The sequence below is a fragment of the Rhineura floridana genome, chromosome 1 (assembly GCF_030035675.1).
Source record: "Rhineura floridana isolate rRhiFlo1 chromosome 1, rRhiFlo1.hap2, whole genome shotgun sequence".
Lineage (NCBI taxonomy): Eukaryota > Metazoa > Chordata > Lepidosauria > Squamata > Rhineuridae > Rhineura > Rhineura floridana.
The window spans coordinates 13152327-13170858 of NC_084480.1; the positions used below are offsets into that span (position 1 = coordinate 13152327).

At 45.2% G+C, this 18532-nt stretch overlaps 1 protein-coding gene across 2 annotated transcripts in view; it reads right to left on the reverse strand.

The window, feature by feature from the left end:
• Positions 1-266: 266 nt before the first annotated feature.
• ST8SIA5 (ST8 alpha-N-acetyl-neuraminide alpha-2,8-sialyltransferase 5) overlaps positions 267-18532 on the reverse strand; it is a 61711-nt gene continuing 43445 nt past the window's right edge. For both annotated transcript variants that reach the window (XM_061613752.1, XM_061613761.1), the window contains 3 exons: positions 15927-16039; positions 8650-8742; positions 267-7029 (listed from right to left, as the gene is read on the reverse strand). In XM_061613752.1, coding sequence (XP_061469736.1) covers positions 6561-7029; positions 8650-8742; positions 15927-16039 — 675 coding nt within the window. In that variant the 3' untranslated portion in view covers positions 267-6560. The remainder of the gene's footprint in view (positions 7030-8649; positions 8743-15926; positions 16040-18532) is intronic.

The following is an 18532-nucleotide window of genomic DNA, read 5'->3' on the forward strand; positions in this document are numbered from 1 at the left end:
AGTGTTAGACCCATACGACAATGGAACCAATTACCTAGTGGGCTCTCCGACACTGGAGGCCTTCAAGAGACAGCTTGACAGCCATCTGTCGGAAATGCTTTGATTTGGATTCCTGCATTGAGCAGGGGGTTGGACTTTATGGTCTTATAGGCCCCTTCCAACTCTAGTATTCTATGATTCTATGACTCACACAAAACACACACACAATGCTACAATATAACTTCTTTTCAAATTAAACTCATAGACTGGTTTATTTGATCTGTTAAATTGTCTCCCAAACACAGTGACACAGTGACTGATGAAAAATACCCTGATTGCTGTTTTTAAAGATATGGCTTAACATCAATTTATAGGCTCTCTTTCACATTGTACAGTCAATTTAAGGAAACACATGTCAAACTAATAAAATTACAAAGTTTGAGGATTTCAGAAAATGGTTAGTCAATGAACACAAGAGCACTAACAAATCAGACGTAAACAAAGTGGTTTTGTTTGTTCTCTTCCCCCCAATACCAAAGCAAGGTCAAGAAATACAAATAGGATTTCTTGTACACTGTATTTTTAATGTACATTTCAACTTGTGTTGATAACAGAAGGCCTCAAATGAACAGAGTTGGATTTACATTGGATTAACCATTTTTTTACACATAAAGAGAGAAACAGACCCACCCCGTCCCATAATGCACAATAAACGAAGCCTAGGGAGAAATAAAAAAGCTGCTCTATTCTCCTACTCCAGTTCTTAGCTGCAAGGTCCTTTCATTGCAACCAAAGAAATGAAGCCACAGAACTGACAACCCAAATATGATGAAACCTTCAGGAAATCTCAAAAATGTGCACAGGGCAATCATCAAACGGCTTCCAAAGTAATAGGCAAGTTACACATTCTCCCTCCCCTCTCCTCGCCCTTCAACCTTTGAGGCTTGATGGGGCAATGGGACAATCACAATAATGTCGCGCCAAAAAGCTACAAAGCTGGGTGGTTTTGTTTTGGGTTTTTTAAAGGGAAGATCCAGCTCTTTCTAATTACTAGCACCAAGTGACAGCAGCAGAGGTCAGAGGTGGGCAGTGAGGAAGGCTCATTCATCCCACAAGATACAAAAGTGGGAATTTTGTCTAGCTGCTTTACAACACCAAGAAGTACAAAAAGCCAAAAGTCTCTCTTCTGCATAAAGCTGAATGCAACACAATCCCTGTGTTTGCCCACCCTAACTTTCCTCCCTTTCCCTCAGGGCCCCTCCAGACATCCATTTTATTGTGCATTCATGAGGATTTGTGCTCACAAATGTATGGGGGTGATTATGCACGATCCCGCTGTCAATACTGTTTCCATCTGCAAACGTTTTACGATGGACATGCTGCTTTCTCTCCAATCGGGACATGCCAGGAGCTTCCTGCTAAAATCCTGTAACTTTTTATATTGCAAACATTTGTCCCGCTTTTGTTGCTCTATAGTGCAGAGTACCTCTCCAGGTGGCAATAATGCAGTGACATTGGGGAAGCATCGCAGAACAACTCATAAAGCAGAATGATGTGCGGATGACCCAACAGAAATCCACCACTATTATTGCGTCAATGCTATGTTGCAGAACGCATCCCTCTTTGTTTGTTTCAGTCCGAAGGAGATCTCCGTAACCCTTTGACAAGCGGGGACATGGTATTGGTTGGGTCAGGAATATTTTGGGGTTTCATGGCAAGGCAAAGAAGAGGAGAGCTGTGCAAGCTATTTTGCATAGGGTCACAAAATACTTTTTAAGCTGAATCTGCACTTAGTGACTGGCACAAACTGATCAGTGCATATAAATCTGTCCACATAAAAAGCTACATAAAAAGATTCCGTCCCACATTCGTGTGATCAAGAAAAAGAACTTTGAGTGGGGCTGCACCAGTGAAGGGATAGAGTTACATAGACAAGCACAGACTTGATTCTCACTGGTTAAGGTGATGGGGAGCTGGTTCAATTTCCACGCTGATGGGGTACCCAAAGGTAACCCTCTCGTTTACCTCTTCCATAGTGGTTGACATGATTCTTACAGGGAAACGTAAGGTAGTGCATTGCAGGATGCCGCTGTAATGAGGGCAATCCTCCCTTGAAACAGGGCAGCCTAGGCCTCACTGGAAGGGACGGTGCAATGGGCCTCTGAAGTCCCCCACAGATCCTTGCAATGGATTATCCATCCCTCTACCACAGAGCTTACACATTATATAGCAACATTTTGTGAGCCACAAATGCACTGTGGAGCTGCCTCAGCATCCCATCCATCTTGCTGCACAACTGAAAAGAAACCCCCCCCCATTAATGCTGCCTTCTGCAGCCATTCATAAGCCTTTGGACACGTTGGGTATATTTCACAGTGACTGATACTCATAATAGTAAATACCCATTGGCTTACACTAGAATATGTATGGCTTTCTAAAGGCAACCTGAGGGCTGCTTTTCACTATCCAGCTGCCGAATGGAGGGTGCTGTTCTGTGCTGCGGGATGTTTCATGCATGGCCATGGTGACCATCAGCACCCTGCCACTGTAGGGTTGGCTTCCGCAATACCAGCAAACATGGCAGCCATATCATGAGCAACAACACTCAGATATATCAACAACACTGACATCTATGTTATTTATTTACAAGCTTCGTATCATATACCATGTGCACTAAGAGCTCTCTATACTTTTTCTCCAAGGCGGTAGCTTTTATGCTGTGTTCTGGGACCCTTCAGTGAAGTCAGATGATGGATGAGCTTTCATGAAAGACAGGTTGCCCCATCACTGCCAGAGAATCAGTGGGCATGTTTTAGGCCACACTCTTAATCCATGAGGGTTGATGGACAGGCTGAACAGGCCTGGCCGGTGCTCTCCACGGACTGTGAAGTATCAGTCCACAGGAGAAATCAAACACCGAGCGGTTCTATGGCAAAGTAGGTGTGGACAGTACTTTCTGAAGGTGTCAAATCTGAAAAGCATTGCGCTGTTGTGCATCATCCACAGGGATGCTTCCCTAGCACAAGCCTTGCTGAAACAAATGAGACAATGCACTAGCTGCCATTCATTTTGATGGGCTTTGCATGGGAAAAAGTTGCCAGTGGTTCACATCCAGTGGCTCACCATTCCTATGTTCTAATAACATTTCCAAGCTGCTGCTGGATTTAGACAATTGCACACAACAAATTCATATGGCAATCAGCTCATCTCAAGGAAAGCTCTTCTTTTCTATTGACAGCCATGGCAATTAGGAGATTTTTTTTTTTTTTAAAAAATCTTGCCATTGATCATCTGTTAGATTAAACAGTGTCCTGAACACTTGATGAGAGCTTGTGTGTCTGCTAGACCGGCATGAGTGTGCTACTTCCTACTTAGATATCCTGGATAAAATAGGGCCAGTATGGTGGAGTGGTTAGAGTTCAAATCCCCACTCAGCCATGAAGCTCACTGGGTGATCTTGGACCAGTCATCATCTCTCAGCCTGGCCTAGCCTAGCCTGCTGTTCCAAGGATAAAATGGAGAGGGGGAGAACAATTTACACCATCCTGGTGGAAAGGTAGGATACAAATGTAACAAAATAAAAGAAGAACATCTACTAAGACGCCTTCTTCCTTTAGGGGAATAGTCTTCATCTTTAACAAGAACGATCAAGGAGAATATAAATATTAGGCAAGCTTGGCAATTTCAGAGTTTTTACTTTGTAAAATTAACCCGCTAGATCACTCTCTAGGATGGGGTGGGGAAACCGGCCCTCCAGATGCTGTTGGGACTACAGCTCCCATCATTCTCGATCGCTGGGTGTGGCAGCTGGGGCCAAAGGGAACTACAGCCCAACCGCATCTGGAGGGCCATGGGTTCCCTATCCCTGCTCCAAACACCAGAATGATTTCCAGTGCAAAGCATCCTAACTTGCATAAGAAAACTGTTCAGAAAACTGACTTCACTACCAACCCTCCTGCTGTCTGGAAGGTCTCAGTTCTGACTCAAGCACCACCCCCAACTCCATCACCCCAATCCCAAGGCCTGTGCAACTCCGAGGTCTCAGCCTGTTCTGGCAGCTGCCACCATCTTGAATATTTCAAGCGGCAGGAAGGAAAAATGAAGTTGAGTAGCTTCTAAGCAGCAACCAGCTTTTCTTGACTCCCACCTCACCTTTATGCGCATCTGACGTTAACATGCCCACTGCAAATGGTTTTGTACTGGTGAGAACCACATTGAAACTACATGCCTCCGATGTCTGGATGATGGGGGACAAACCACGGGGAGGGATCATCTCCATCTGGTCCTCTTTGCGACCTATCCCAGGGACATCCCTGTGATGTTCCTATATTAATGTATATATGGTAAGTGTTGTTGTTTTAGAAGATACATGGTAAGTGGAGTGAAAGAGGAGGGGGAGTGAATGGGCAGTAGAATGCGAGATGATTGGCTGAGTGTTTAAAATGGCTGAATGTATAAAAGGAAGAGTGAGAGTGGAATTGGGGGGGAGAAGAGAACTGAGTGGGTTGCTTGGTGGGGTTTAGAGAGTTGTTTGCCAGGAGGGAGGTGGAGTTCGGATTAGTATTGAGTAAAACCATATGCTTATGTGCCTTAAGAAGAAATCTTGTTAATCTTGTTAGCTTTGTTATCTGTAATAAATACTTAATTTGGTTTACCAAAGGCCTGATCCTTGGCTGGGGTTTCACAGACCAGAAGGGAGGGTAAGGTAATGACCAAGGCTGAAGGGGAACTGTAACAAATGGTGGCAGCGGTGAAGAGAATAACAATACCAGTATTCAGAGTCTCTGGGAATACTAGTATTGGGACGTTACTGGTGGTTGCCTAGCAGGGGGATCTGTTGAGATCTGTGCTAGAGCGGATAGGTAAACCATAAGAGAGTGCGGTCCGGACTGGTGGAGTCCCTGGTGGTGCCTAGAGACAGGCAGTAACCACGAGCAGGTAGGAACCTGACAGGGAGAGCCAGGGAAGGACGCCTCACAATCCCCTTCTCCACAGTTATGGAAACAGGGTGGTGGACTAGAAGGACCTTTGCTCTGAACCAGCAAGGCAATTCAAAATCCCCCGTCTCCCATCATGAAATGCTTCCTAGAGAGACCAAGAGAGGACTGACAGCTACTGTCTCAACAGTGTTGCACTCATGGTACCCGATGCCCATTTGAATCATCTGCTGATCAAGCTGGCTTTGATTGTTCTCCCCCATTTTTCTTGTCTATTTCTGAATCCAAGAATGTAAGAAGAATCCTGCTGGATTGGGCCACAGCATCCTCTTTTCACAGTGGCCAGCCAGATGCCTCTAGGAAGCCCACGAGCAGGATGCAAGAGCAACAGCATGTTCCCCTCTTGTGATCCCCAGTGACTGGCATTCACAGGCCCACTGCCTCCAATACTGGAGGGAGAACGTTGTCACCACAGCTAGTATCAAATGCTACTTTGCAAGTTCCCTATCAAGCATACTCTTTTGCTCTAGATGAATGAATCTGAGATCATTACTGCCACCTAGTTCTGCACTTGTACCTGCCAATGTGGATCAGAACTGCAGTAATTCTATCTTTCCTTTTATCCCTCTTTAACCCCAGATAATGAAAGTAGTTAAAAGGTAATTAGTCCACAATAAGTGGTTTGAGAGTGCAATTTGGCGAGGAGGAGAGATGTGCATTCTTTTCGAGGACCATTGGACCCTTGCCTTCATACCAGTGGTAGCTGAGGGAAACCAGAATGGAAAGAGTGTATTTGCAGACAGGGTACAGAAACAATATCCCTTTGGTCACATCCACACCATACATGTAAAGCACACAGCTTTCTCTCCCAAGAATCCTGGGAACTGTCATTTTTAAGGGTGCTGGGAATTGTACCTCTGTGAGGGGCAAACTACAGTCCTCAGGATTCTTTGAGGTAAGCCATGTGCTTGAAATATATGGTGTGGTTGTGGCCTTATAGTATTTTCCTTGAGCACCCCCTGATGAGTGCTCATATTTTCTCCCAAGGGCAATAGTTACCACAGTTTAAGAACAATGGGCCTTGAACCTCTACTTTGTCAAGGACACTCAGGTTTGGTGCTTTCCTGGAGGCAAAATAAGAAATTGTTATAGTGATGTGCTCTATTTCTGGTCTACAACCACTAAATCATGTGCTTCTGTGTTCGTTGTGGACTCCAAGGCAGTGTGTGGATTCCTGCGATGGATAAGATCTGCTTCATCCCAACGAAAGCAACCTTACATGGCTGGCTAAGCAAGGGAGGGTGTCGAAAACACCAGCTCACAAGGAAGGCAAAGCCTTTGAAGAAATGTACAGTTATCAAACATTATTGCATAAATCTCTCAATGTAATTTTTTTAAAAGCCCCTCTTCTACACTGAATGCCCTGGGCCAATCCACACAGCCGTGAGTCATTTTTTAGCATGTGGCAGCTTATAATCTTATCACGGGGCCCCTTTCGCAAGAGATGAATTCTGAAAGGAGCCTTGGGGAGATGCTTCCCCTTCCACAAACAGTTGTGCAAATTGGGTCTCAAGACACAGGACTCCTGTCGCATCTTCTCCCTTCCACAACAAAGGAACAATCAAGCTTCCTCTTATCCTCCCATCAGCAGCAGTTGCAGGTATCCGTGTGAACCCTCAGAATCCCTTTGGTGTGCATATGGAGGAAGTTGAAGAGTTCTGAAGGCATGGCGTGGAATCCCGGCCGAGGTTTGACGTTGTCATAGTAATGGTGGGTTATAAATATCCCTGAGGGGTTCATGGGGAAAGCCCAGAATCCAAAAAGGTGCACTTCCTCGCACAGCTCCAAGGCTGCTGTCACAAGGATCAGCCCCGTGCTGACGCGCTTCGCCCGCACCCCTTGATTCAGCCAGTAGCGCGAGACGTTGATGAGATACTGCGGGTGGAAAAAGTACACAGCCTGCTGGGATTCAAAATCGTCCAGGACGTACCTGACCCGGATGGAGACATCTGTGTTGCGGGTGTTGTAGAACGCGGGAAGCAGCACTGAGGCGTTTTCGTAAACCTGCAAGACGTTGAAAAAGGGCTTCCTCCATTTCTCAAGCTTGTGGAACCTGATGTTTGGGAGAAGCAAATGACAAAGGGGATCGATCGGGGAGTCAGTGCATATTCAAAACTCTCACCACCACCAGCTTCAGATTGTGCGTGCCCCATTCTAGACAAAATAGGAGCAATGCAAGAAAAACATGTAAAACATGAGTAGGAGGCTTCTTTTGACATCTGCAAGAGAGTACACCTCTCGCTTCTGCAGCTGGGGTAAAATCAGAGCTTGGAAAAGTTACTTTTTTGAACTACAACTCCCATCAGCCCCAGCCAGCATGGCCACTGGACTGGGCTGGTGGGAGTTGTAGTTCAAAAAAGTAACTTTTCCAAGCTCTGGGTAAAATATTGAGGTGTTTGAAAAAGAAACTCTGAACGGCAAGACCCTTGCAAGCAGATGGGAGATGTGGAGGGAAAGGATTTGGTTGATCCTTGGTGAGTGTAAAGGAGGAGATTTGGGGCTGGATGGGCAGCGATGAGCCCAGACATAAGTTTGGACTTGTTTGGCAACATTTCCCAATGTTGAGGAAGAATTCAGCTTATTCCTGTGCCAATGAGCCTGGAAGTTGCCCACTTCTCCTTCCCACCACTGGGCAGTGGCTTCTTTGCGGGCTTCAGTCATGGATAGGGGACTGAGTTCCCATGCTGGCAAAGGCTTCCCATGCACTTCAGTTGAGGAGACAACTCAGTTGACTTAATGATGCCAACACTCAAAATGCATAGGCTCTGCAATCCTATGGTCCCTGGGAGGTAGTCTCAGGACGTTAGGATATAGCAGCTCTCCCTCTCCAAGGGCAGAGAGAGGTACACCTTTGGAGAGGGAGACTTGACCTAGTAGGTCCCCTCCCTGTTGCCACGGAAACCTCTTATCCAGGTACGGCCAACGTGGTGCCCTCCTGATGTAACTGAACAACTCCCATCAGCCCCAGTCAGCATGCCCAATAATTAAGGATGATGGGAGTTGCGTCCAACAACATCTGGAGGGCACCGTGTTGGCTATCCCTGCTCTAGTCTCGCCAACATCAGAGCTTCAATGTCAGCAGAGGCAAAAAGGGGGCAGGTCAGGGGCAGGCGTAGACCGAAAGGATCCACAGTCTTCCCAGTCCCCAACACCCCTGGAAGAGCAAAGTACAGGATACTGGTTAACCATATAGTTAATTGGGAGCTTTGTGAAGGCAGATTATTAGCAATTATATTTGTATTTGTTTTTCTTCTCTCTCTTTTGGAAATGTATAGTATCGAAGTATATTACTGCTTAACGTATCATTAAAGATCTTTTTTTTAGTAAGAAAGAAAGAAAGAAAGAAAGAAAGAAAGAAAGAAAGAAAGAAAGAAAGAAAGAAAGAAAGAAAGAAAGAAAGAAAGAAAGAAAGAAAGAAAGAAAGAAAGAAAGAAAGAAAGAAAGAAAGAAAGTGGGGGGTGAAAGGTCCACGTGAACCTTTCATACACATTTTCCTTGATGAGAAGAAGGCTCAAATTATTTCCAGTTGGTAAGGTATGAAATTACAAAGCCAAGGGTGAGAACCGCCTGAGTTAATAATAAGGCACAGTCTCTCCTTTTCTGAGGTTTGTCAATTTCACAAACACAGAGGAGGAAAGTGGAGGCAGAGGTGGGCAAGAAACAAGCGACTGACCTTTCGGTAATTATGCTGGGATTAACCGTCACGACATCGGTCTTTACACCAACGTCTACAATATATTTCTCAGAGATGGGAGGCAAATTGCACCTAAAAGGAAAAGAACAGAGCAATAAAGAAGTAGTCATTATTTCTCTCCTGCATACAGGCCACCCGTCCTCCAAGGCTCTAGGAGCGGCACATTTAGGCGTTTATCTAAGTAGCCCTGTGAGGTTGCTTGGGCTGAGAGAGCAACTTGGCTTCCTGAAAGTGGGGATCTGAACCCATCTCTCCCTGATTCACTTCCAACACGTCCTCCAAACAAAGCATTTTTCCCTCTGCAGAGGAACAGGTTCAGAGGAGGACAACAAGGATGATCAGGGGGCAAAGCCTTATGAGGAGATACTGAAAGAACTGGGTATGTTTAGCCTTAAGAAGAGAAGACTGAAGGGAGATATGATAGCACTCTTCAAGTACTTGAAAGGTTGCCACATAGAGGAGGGCCAGGATCTCTTCTCAATCATCCCAGAGTGCTGGACATGGAATAATGGGCTCAAAATTGCAGAAAGCCAGATTTTCAGTGAACATCAGGAAAAGCGTCCTGTCAGAGCGGTACAATAATGGAACTAATGACCTAGGGAGGTGGTGGGCTCTCCAACACTGGAGGCGTTCAAGAGGGAGCTGGACAGCCATCTGTCAGGTATGCTTTAAGATGAATTCCTGCATTGAGCAGGGGATTGGACTCAATGGCATTACAGGCTGTTTCCAACTCTATTATTCTATGATTCTATGAACGGCTTCAAAAGGGCTTTCTGTAATCACTGATCAGCTGATTGGTGGTTATAGCAAGTCACTCTGAAGTCACCCTCCCAGCACCAATCAGCTGATTGCTGCTGAGATTGCGTCTTCAGGGGAGGTTGCTGTAACCATAGATCAGCAGTTACAACCACCTCCTTTGACGTTTGACAGCTGTCAGCTACCTGAAATCAGTATGATGTCAGGTGATTGAAAGGTAGGCAGTCCTGCCCACCTGCCAAGGTTGGCCCACAAGAAGAGGATCCAGTTCCTCACCTCTGGGCTAAAGCCTTAATTTAAGATCCCAATAAATGATTCAGCCTGAAGAAAAGTCCACATGGTGTGTTCTACTTGATGTTACAGCCACAACAGTAATGACCCATCAGGGAAGTCATTTGTAGTGGCAGTCCCTTGGCAAATGTAACTGGTGCACCAATTCTACATCTTAACTAATGCGATTTCTTTTTTAAAAAAATGCCCTTCAGAGTTTTTCCCTGGTCCTCCTCTCCCTAGGTGTTCAGCCTAAATGTTCCCTTCATCATCAGTTCTGTTACCAATAACATTTCAAAAGAACCAACAACGGGGGGGTGGGGGTGGACACAGCTTGTGATTCCTTAACATACTGCATTGTTTAAACTTACAAAACTGGCTTAAATGGACAAGTGCCCTGTTGCTATATATCCCAACAAACCAGATAGGTGAGATGTGCAGTTTCACCCTCTGAACTCTGGGTAGAGCCACGCATCAGACATGAGCAGTGGTTTCCAAACTCTCTGCTTCAGGGAACTCTTGCCACGTTTGATCCGTATGCTGTAGAGGAACACTAAGGGCCAGTTCACATGGTGATTTAATCTGAGATGGGTTCTAGGTGCATGCCCACTTAATTCACAGGAATCACATGACATAGGAGGCAAAGGGAAGGTGTCCCAGTGCTTTTAGCTTTTAATCCACAGCAAATCAATCCAATTTTAATCTGAAAAGGGAAGGAAAAACCGTCTGTGCTTCGTATCTCTATGGGCTTGCAGGTGCTTAGCTCAGATGCTTTTGTGAGTCCATGCCTACTCCCTCCTACTCCTTTGTTATGCCATTTCCTGCTAGCTCCTGTTCTGCAAGCTTGCTGCAAATGGTGCTTTCCCCCCCTTTCCTCCCTTGTGCAAAAAAGCATAACACTGTTCAAACAAATATTTGTATTTCTGCTGGATTCTGAAAATGCAAATACTAGTACTTGAGGATTTTTTCTTTTTTTAATGAAACTTACTCTGGAACAAACTGAGCATGGTCGGTTGCCAAGGTAACCAGAGTAAATGAAAATTTGAACTTCAGAGGGTGTGGTCATTAGGAAGCTGCGTGATTGACTCTTTCCCTCCAGCATGAACGGACAACAGCGTTTGGATGATAGGAAGTGTGATCTTTAAACTCCCATTGTGATAGGAAAAGCTTCATCTTTAAAACGGAGTTCAGCTCCCGTGTGAATGAGCTCTAAGGCATGGTACAGATTCTAGGGGGAGGGTTGTAGTTTGGTGGTAGAGCATGTGTTTATCATGCAGAAGGTCTATGGCTCAATCCCTGGCATCTCCAGGTGGGACAGGGAGTCTTTCCTGCCCATCTGTTGTTGTCTCTAACTGACAGCAGCTCTCTAGACAATGGTCTCTCTCGGTATAAGGCAGTTTCCTTCCTATGCTGCTATGTAGGTACCATAAGAGCCTTCCCCACTATAGCACCCTCCAGTCGTTTTGGACTGCAACTCCAAAACAACTCCAACATTATGCAACTGAAAAAAGATCAAGTGTCAACTCACACATAAACATACCCAACTCAAGCGTACGGAACTCTCCCGCTTAATCTGTGTTTCTGGTGAAAACAGCACGGAATTCCTCCAAAGAATACAGGAAGTGCATTACATGCAATGTGCATTTGTTTTGCCCGGTGTAAGAAAATTATGGTATAAGTGTAACCCCCAACAAGTAGGCTTGTTTCCTATGCAGATGACCAATTCTACATCTTAAGCTAAGTGATTTTAAAAAAAATAATACCCTTCAGTCCAGTTTCCCCTAGATGCTCAGCCTAAATGTTACCTTTACCATTGCCCCAAATTATCCAGACTTTGAATTGCTACATATCTGAAATATCTGATGATGCAAACATTTTGGATATCCCAGAGAGGAAGAAAGAAAAAACAGCAGTTGAAAGACCACTGAACAAAACCTAGCTTTTAGAGAAAAAGAACATATTTCTTTTAATATTTTGTGATGTTTTGTTCAATGTTTTAATCTAGGTTGTAAACCGCTTTGAGATTTGTTTTCCAAATAATATAAAGCGGTATAGAAATGACATAAATAAATAAATACAAATAAATAAACATAGGGAGCGGCCCTGTACCATCAGATCTTTGGTCCATCTAGCTCAGTATTGTCTACACTGACTGGCAGCAGCTCTGCAGGGTTTCAGACAGGGGTCCTTCCTAGCCCCACCTGGAGATATCAGGGATTGAACCTGGGACCTTTTGCATGCTGCTGCCTTTCCCCAATATTCCTATGGACAAATAGTATGATCTGACATAAAGCTGCTTCCTATGTAATGGCACAGTGAAAACTGTGGCCACATTCACACCATATATTTATTCCACTATTATTCCACTTTAAGCAGTCGTGGCTTCCCCCAAAGAATCCTGCTAAAGGCAGTTTGTGAAGAGCACTGAGAGCTATTCGCAGACTCCTGTTCCCCTCATAGAGCTACAATCCCCCAAGTTCTCTGGGAAAAGGGACTGACTGTTAAACCACTCTGCCAGTTGTAGCTCTGTGAGGAGAACAGGAATCCTCTAACAACTCTCTGCACCCTTCACAAACAAACACTTCTCAGCATTCTTTGGGGAAAGCCATGGCAGTTTAAGTGGAATACATGTGTGGTGTGAATGTGGCCTAAATCTGTGATAACGGAACTTGCTGGCAGACCGGGGTGTGTGTGTGTGGGGGGGGAATGCCAACCATCTCGATTGGCTTCTCAGGGTGGTGCTCCAGGGACACAGGTTGCTAACAAGAGATGTGCTTTTAGTGATCCTAGCTCTGCTCTTCATTTAATTTACATTTTTATGGGATTTTAATCGTATATTGTTTTATCATTGTTAAATCACATCAGAGGCCCTTTTTAGCGTCGAAAAGTGGGATATAAAACCATACATGGATTATCTCCTAATCTTAAGTGAATCTTATGATATTATAAAAATAGAAAAACGTTTCTGCTCTTTGGAGTAAAAATGAAAGGAAAGTGGGAAAGGAAGGGAAAACGATTAGGTGCACAGTTTTTTCAGCCCCTCGTACACAAGGAAATGTTATGTTGGAACCAGATAACCATGCATCTATTCTATTCTTTTGATTATGACCAAAATGGAATCTAGGCAGTGGCAGCTAGTGGCTCCATGTCTGTGGAGTAGTGGAATCCGCTCCGGGTTTTAGTCTGAAATTTCAAGGAGCTGTCCAAGTTGTTGAAGTTTGGACTAAAACCAGAAGCGGATTCCACTTGCTCCACTGGCATGGAGCCACCAGCCGCCACTGAATCTGAGACAATAAAGTTAACAGAGAAAACCAAAGCCCATGCAATGTCTATTTTGCTTTGCTTGAGAGCATATATGTACTGAAAAAAATATGGGTTTGACCTGAAAATGATGCCCCTTGTTTACTTGCAGTTGAATTACTGTGGATAAAAAGATTTGCCCCTAAAAGATACCTCCCTATGGCTTTCAGTGTTGCTATCATCCTCCAGACTTGGACAGCTTTAAAAGGATTAGAGAAATACATGGAGGATAAGGTTATCAATGGCTACTAGCCATGATGGCTGTGCTCTGCCTCCAAAGTCAGAGTAAGTATACCTCGGAATGCCAGTTGCTGGAAACCGCAGGAGGAAAGACTGCTCTTGGGCTCAGCCTTTTGGGCTTCCCATTTGGGCATCTGATTGGCTGTTGTAAGAAGAGGATGCCGGACTAAATGGGCTGCTGGCCTGATCTAGCAGGGCTCTTCTGATGTTCTTTCCCACGCCTCACCCACTTTTACAATCCCGATGAAGACAGCCGCGCATTTTGCACAGTCTGAGTAGCAATCCACGCCTGCTTCTACAGGAATCTCATTTATTTCATCACCGTAGAGGATGGTGGGGCTGAATTTAAATAGCGGTGCACGATACAATCAAGCCGGGGGAGCAGGAGAAAGAATGGAATGACGAGAGGGGTGCACTGAAGCATCCTGGGGACTGGCTGCAGATTCTCTTTTTAAAATGCATTTTGTTTCTTACTATGGAGAGTGCTGAAACTGAATAGGAACCATTTGCAGCCTCTATAGATAAAGGGTGTGAGGGGCAAGTGGAATCATAAGTATTAGACATTTTTATGATTAAAAAAAAATCAGCGTGCAAGTGGCTTCAGCTAAATTTACCCCCCCACACACACACACAAATCATAAAGTGTTATTAAGAAGCCCACTTGGCCACCTCCTTCTACTAAGAAAAGGCTTCTCCCATTTATTTTAACGACGCAGCTGCACCATGCACAGAAAGGATGCGTGTGCAGTGTTGCTCTCTCCACTGAAGAAAATAGGAAAGGTTCTGCGCACAAGTGGAGTTCCATTTATGGATCAGAGTGAATGCTAAAAGGCACACTATTCACACCTGGGGTGGATTCAAGCCACACTGTCTGCTGGCTACAGCAGAGGTGAGACAGCGTGGCCCACACCATCACCTCTGCTGGGGCTATCTGCCAATTGGCTCCTGTCCTCCCAGAACTGTCTCCAGTAGCAGACACTCCAGCAGGCCGCAGCAAAGGAAGAGGTGAGACAGCGTGGCCCGCGCCATCGGCTCTGCTGGCCCCAACTGCCATTCTGCTCCTCCTCTCTCATAACTGCCTTCCTTAGTGGTGATTTCTCGCGGTCACTGAACATTTATGTATCTTTCTAAAGAATCAGGAGCCTGAATTTGCTTGTTTTCCTTTTCCCATCCCCTGCGTTTTCCCCCTTCTTCATTATGTCCATTAGACGGTACATCTGTGGGCATGGACTGGGTGCTTTTAATCTTTGTATGGAATCTAAAACCTTTAGCTGAGGGATGGTATCTCAATCTGGGATAGCTTGGCCATCTGTATCTTCAGTGGAGAAAGAAGGTCCCCTCCCTCTCATAATACTACAACTCTCAAGCCACCGGAGGGAATTGATTGGCACCAGATCCAGGAGAGGCAACGGAACAGTACAATCAGGGATAAGCTCTTGTAAATCAGTGGATTGTATCTAGGGATGGAGGAGAAACTGAATTCAGTTTGCATTTAAAAGTGAATCTACCTTATACGCACTGTCTGGAACAATGTATGGACCAAAACACAGCCATCGTTCAAAACGCACACTTCTCCAAATTTTTGCAGTGCAGTTCTCCAGCCAAGGAATGTGTACAAAATTGCATATACTAGGGTAGTGTGCATGAAAATGCATATATTAGTGAAAATAACATACTAAAATGCATTACAGTAGGAAAATTGCTTGCAAAGATGTGTATATTAGGGAAAGTTGCACTAAAATGCTGACGTATTTTCAAGACCTTAAATAAAATTAAACTGATGTGGAAATGTAGGGAACTGAACTTAAGAATGGAAAAATGAAAAACTGAAAGAAACCAAAAGAAACCCAAATGGACAGATTTGCCCATCTCTGGTTATAATCAACTAAGCTGGCAGAAACAACAGAGCTGCCGGAAGTCAGGTTATCAAGGAAAGAGAAATGAATGTCACAGATTATCCCTTTGGTGTCTCCCCTTTTAGGGTGCTGTTTGTTGGAATTGTAGGAATGCAACTCAAACTGGGTCGGGGTTTGCAATGTTTGAAGGTAGCTAGAGAGGAGAGCTCTAGGTTCCTAGGCTCTGCCTGTTCTTCTGGTAAACCTTCCTTCCTGTAAACTGATACCTCTTTGGGATACTGACCACACTTCCCGGCTACAGTAGGGCCCCGCTTGTCGGCACCCTGCTTGTTGGCTTTCCGCTAATACGGTGGCGCCAGTGGGCCGATCAGCTCCCCAAGCTCCAGCTGATTGCAGGCTACAGCCGACAGGGATCAGCTGGAGCGTGCGAGCTCCCAAGCTACAGCTGATCACGCACTACAGCTGACAGGGATCTACTCAGAATAGGCCCATTGAAATGAATAGACCTAAGTGACTAATGTTGGATACAACTCAATGGATTTGGAAAAGGACAACCCCTTTTTAACTATTTGCTTAGCTTCCAAAGATGTTTAGGGAGAGACTCTGGGCTCCTTCTAAGATGTGAAACTAATTATATTTTCCCTACATCTGAAGATAGGGTTCCTATGCTTTACTGCCTGTTACCTATGACTATATCTAAGTCCCAAAGACCCAAAAGATTGCCCACAGGCACATATTAAAACAAAAAACATGGATAGCAAAACCCTCATTTTGCTAAACACAACTACTATTTCAGCATACAGAACTCTGAAGGAATTGCACCAAAACAATTACCGAAACACAAAATCTGCACTGTCAATCTCCCGGCCACATCTGCTGTTCTTCAGAATCCCTCCATTTCCAACCACAGCACATTTTTTAAACTGGGAACGATAGTACGGCATCTCCTAGAGAGAAATGGAACAAGCCTGCTCATTAGTAGTGGTAATCCTTGTAGTAATTATCCCCTGCAGTTCCCTTGGATGAAATGACAAAACACAGTTAACTCTGGTACATGCACATATGTGTATGATCATCCCTTGGTTGTCTCTAAATCAGATTACTGTACACTTGGTGACTGGCAATGGAATGTATGCACTGACTCTGTAGAAACGCTCTGTTGTACTTTAGGTAATACATACAAAACATCCATCAGCGGTGTTAGATCTTGATGACCCATTCACACTTTGAAATTTAAAGTATACCTTACTGCCCACCCCATCATGACCCCAAAGTCCAGCAGTGACCAAGACACTGAATTGGAGGCTCCAGTGTCCTTGGCTAATGAGCCGGACCAGATTCCTGGCTGATGCTGGTGATCAGGAGCCCACTGAACCTGAGGTTATCAGGGTCCCACAGTACCATTGCCCACAGGATAAGAGTCAGGACCCTCACAGGCACCTTCTCCTCCATCCATAAGAACAGCCTGCTGGATCAGGGTCCAGCACCCTGTTCTCACAGTGGCCAAACTATGGGAAAGCCACAAACAGGATCTGAGCACAGTGGCACTCTTCCCTCTTGCAGTTTGCACCAACTGGTATTCAGAAGCATATTGCCTCTGACAGTGGAGGTAGAACATATCTACCACGGTTAGTAGCCACTGATGGCCTTATTGTCCATGAATTTGTCACCCAAGGAATAGAGTACCTCCCATGCTACCATGTCAATCCAATGATGCAGGAAGCACATCAAGCAGGAGGCCATGCAGCAAAACAGAAGTGCTGGTCTTCAGTACAGAGGGCTGGCCCCTCTAGTGCTCCAACAAAGAGGGCAAAGCATCAGAAGAGTGGACTGGAGGCAGCTCTCCATGGTGCTGAAACAACCAACCTGCCTTACGTTCCCTGGCGGTCTTCTGCGGGACCAGAACAGGGCACATGTCTACACACACACTTTACAGGTGATAGGGAAGACCCACATTTGAAGACACAGATCTGCCATCAAGTGCAGCTTTCATGTGTATGGGCATAGTTCACTGGCAAGGCATAAGCATAAGGGCCCGTAAGGTCGCAAGGCTGGGAAACACCTGAGCCCTAAGGCCTTGGAGAGTTGCTGTTGGAACTGGAGTCAGATCAGGGATGCGGAACCAGTCCAGATGCTGTTGGACTGTGACTTCCATCATCCCTGACCATTAAGCATGCAAACTGGGCTTGATGGGAGTTGGAATCGAACAATATCTGGAGGGCCACAGGTTCCCCATCCTTGGTGTAGATGGATGAACCATCTGGCACAGTAGCTTCCTTATAATGTCTGGCACCTTGTAGTTATGGAAAGACTTGCTTCTGTAAGCATGCCAATGCTGCTATTAGTCCATGCATAGTCGATGAGTTCATGAGTAATTCCACAATAGTAAAAAAAAAAAAATACATCCAAAGGAAACAGTGACATGAAATGTATTTTTTATGTTGTTTATTTATAGCGGACATTGCAAGGTGCTCCCAAGAGCCGGAAGCCCAGTGGTCCAACAAACAGTCCTCTGAGATTTTGGGGCCAAGAGATCAATGTTCAGAAACAAGTTTGCAATGATCACCAGCATAAGGATGGCACTGACATACTGGTAGCAATCACATACATGTCAAATGCTTGATTGTTCCAGCACTCATCTGGGACTTGGAAAAATGTACTTGTCTCACAGTCCACTGGACAAAACTTATGGGCACGTCATGGCAAAGGGATTGACAACCTCTTTGCTGCCTGCCCACCTTCAAAGTGTGTCCCCAAGGAGGGTTGTAGGAATCAGCCTTAAGGAACAATCCTTTTTTAAGAAAATGAGTTTGAGAGAGAGAGGCTTGTGTATGTGATGGGAAAGGACCCCTCTGGATGATAGGCAAAGAACTTCAGGCCTGAGGCCCAATGTGGCCCTTCAGACTTCTCTGTCTGGCCCTTGGGACTCTCCCAAGGCCACACCCCTCATTGGTCCTGGGGCCACCCTCCTCAACTGCTTTTGCCTGGCTGGAATGTGTCCTCAGACTGTGATGATGTCTCTTGCTTGCTGGGATAGGTGGAGGTTGGGGTGTGTGTAGAAGCCTCTGGTTTATAAAGGCTGGAATGTGGCCTACTGGTCAAAGGTACGAGTCACATCTGTTGCCTCACCCACTTTTCCTTTGGCCCCGCCCATCATTGGCGTGTGATCCCCAAGAAGGCCGAAAAGGGAATGCAGCCTTTGGGCTGAAAAGGGCTCCCTACCCTTAGTCCAAAAGATGGAGGGTCTGGACGGCCCTATTATGTTTTCACACAGCTTTGAGGAGCCTGGCCTAAGCTGCAATTGGGTGGAAGATTTTGGTATTTAATTATGAAATTTGGGAAATGGCTGCCAGTTATGTATTTATTATTATTTTTTATTATTAATTTATTACATTTATATCCATCGCCTTCCTCCAAAAGAGCCCAGGGCCACAATGTAG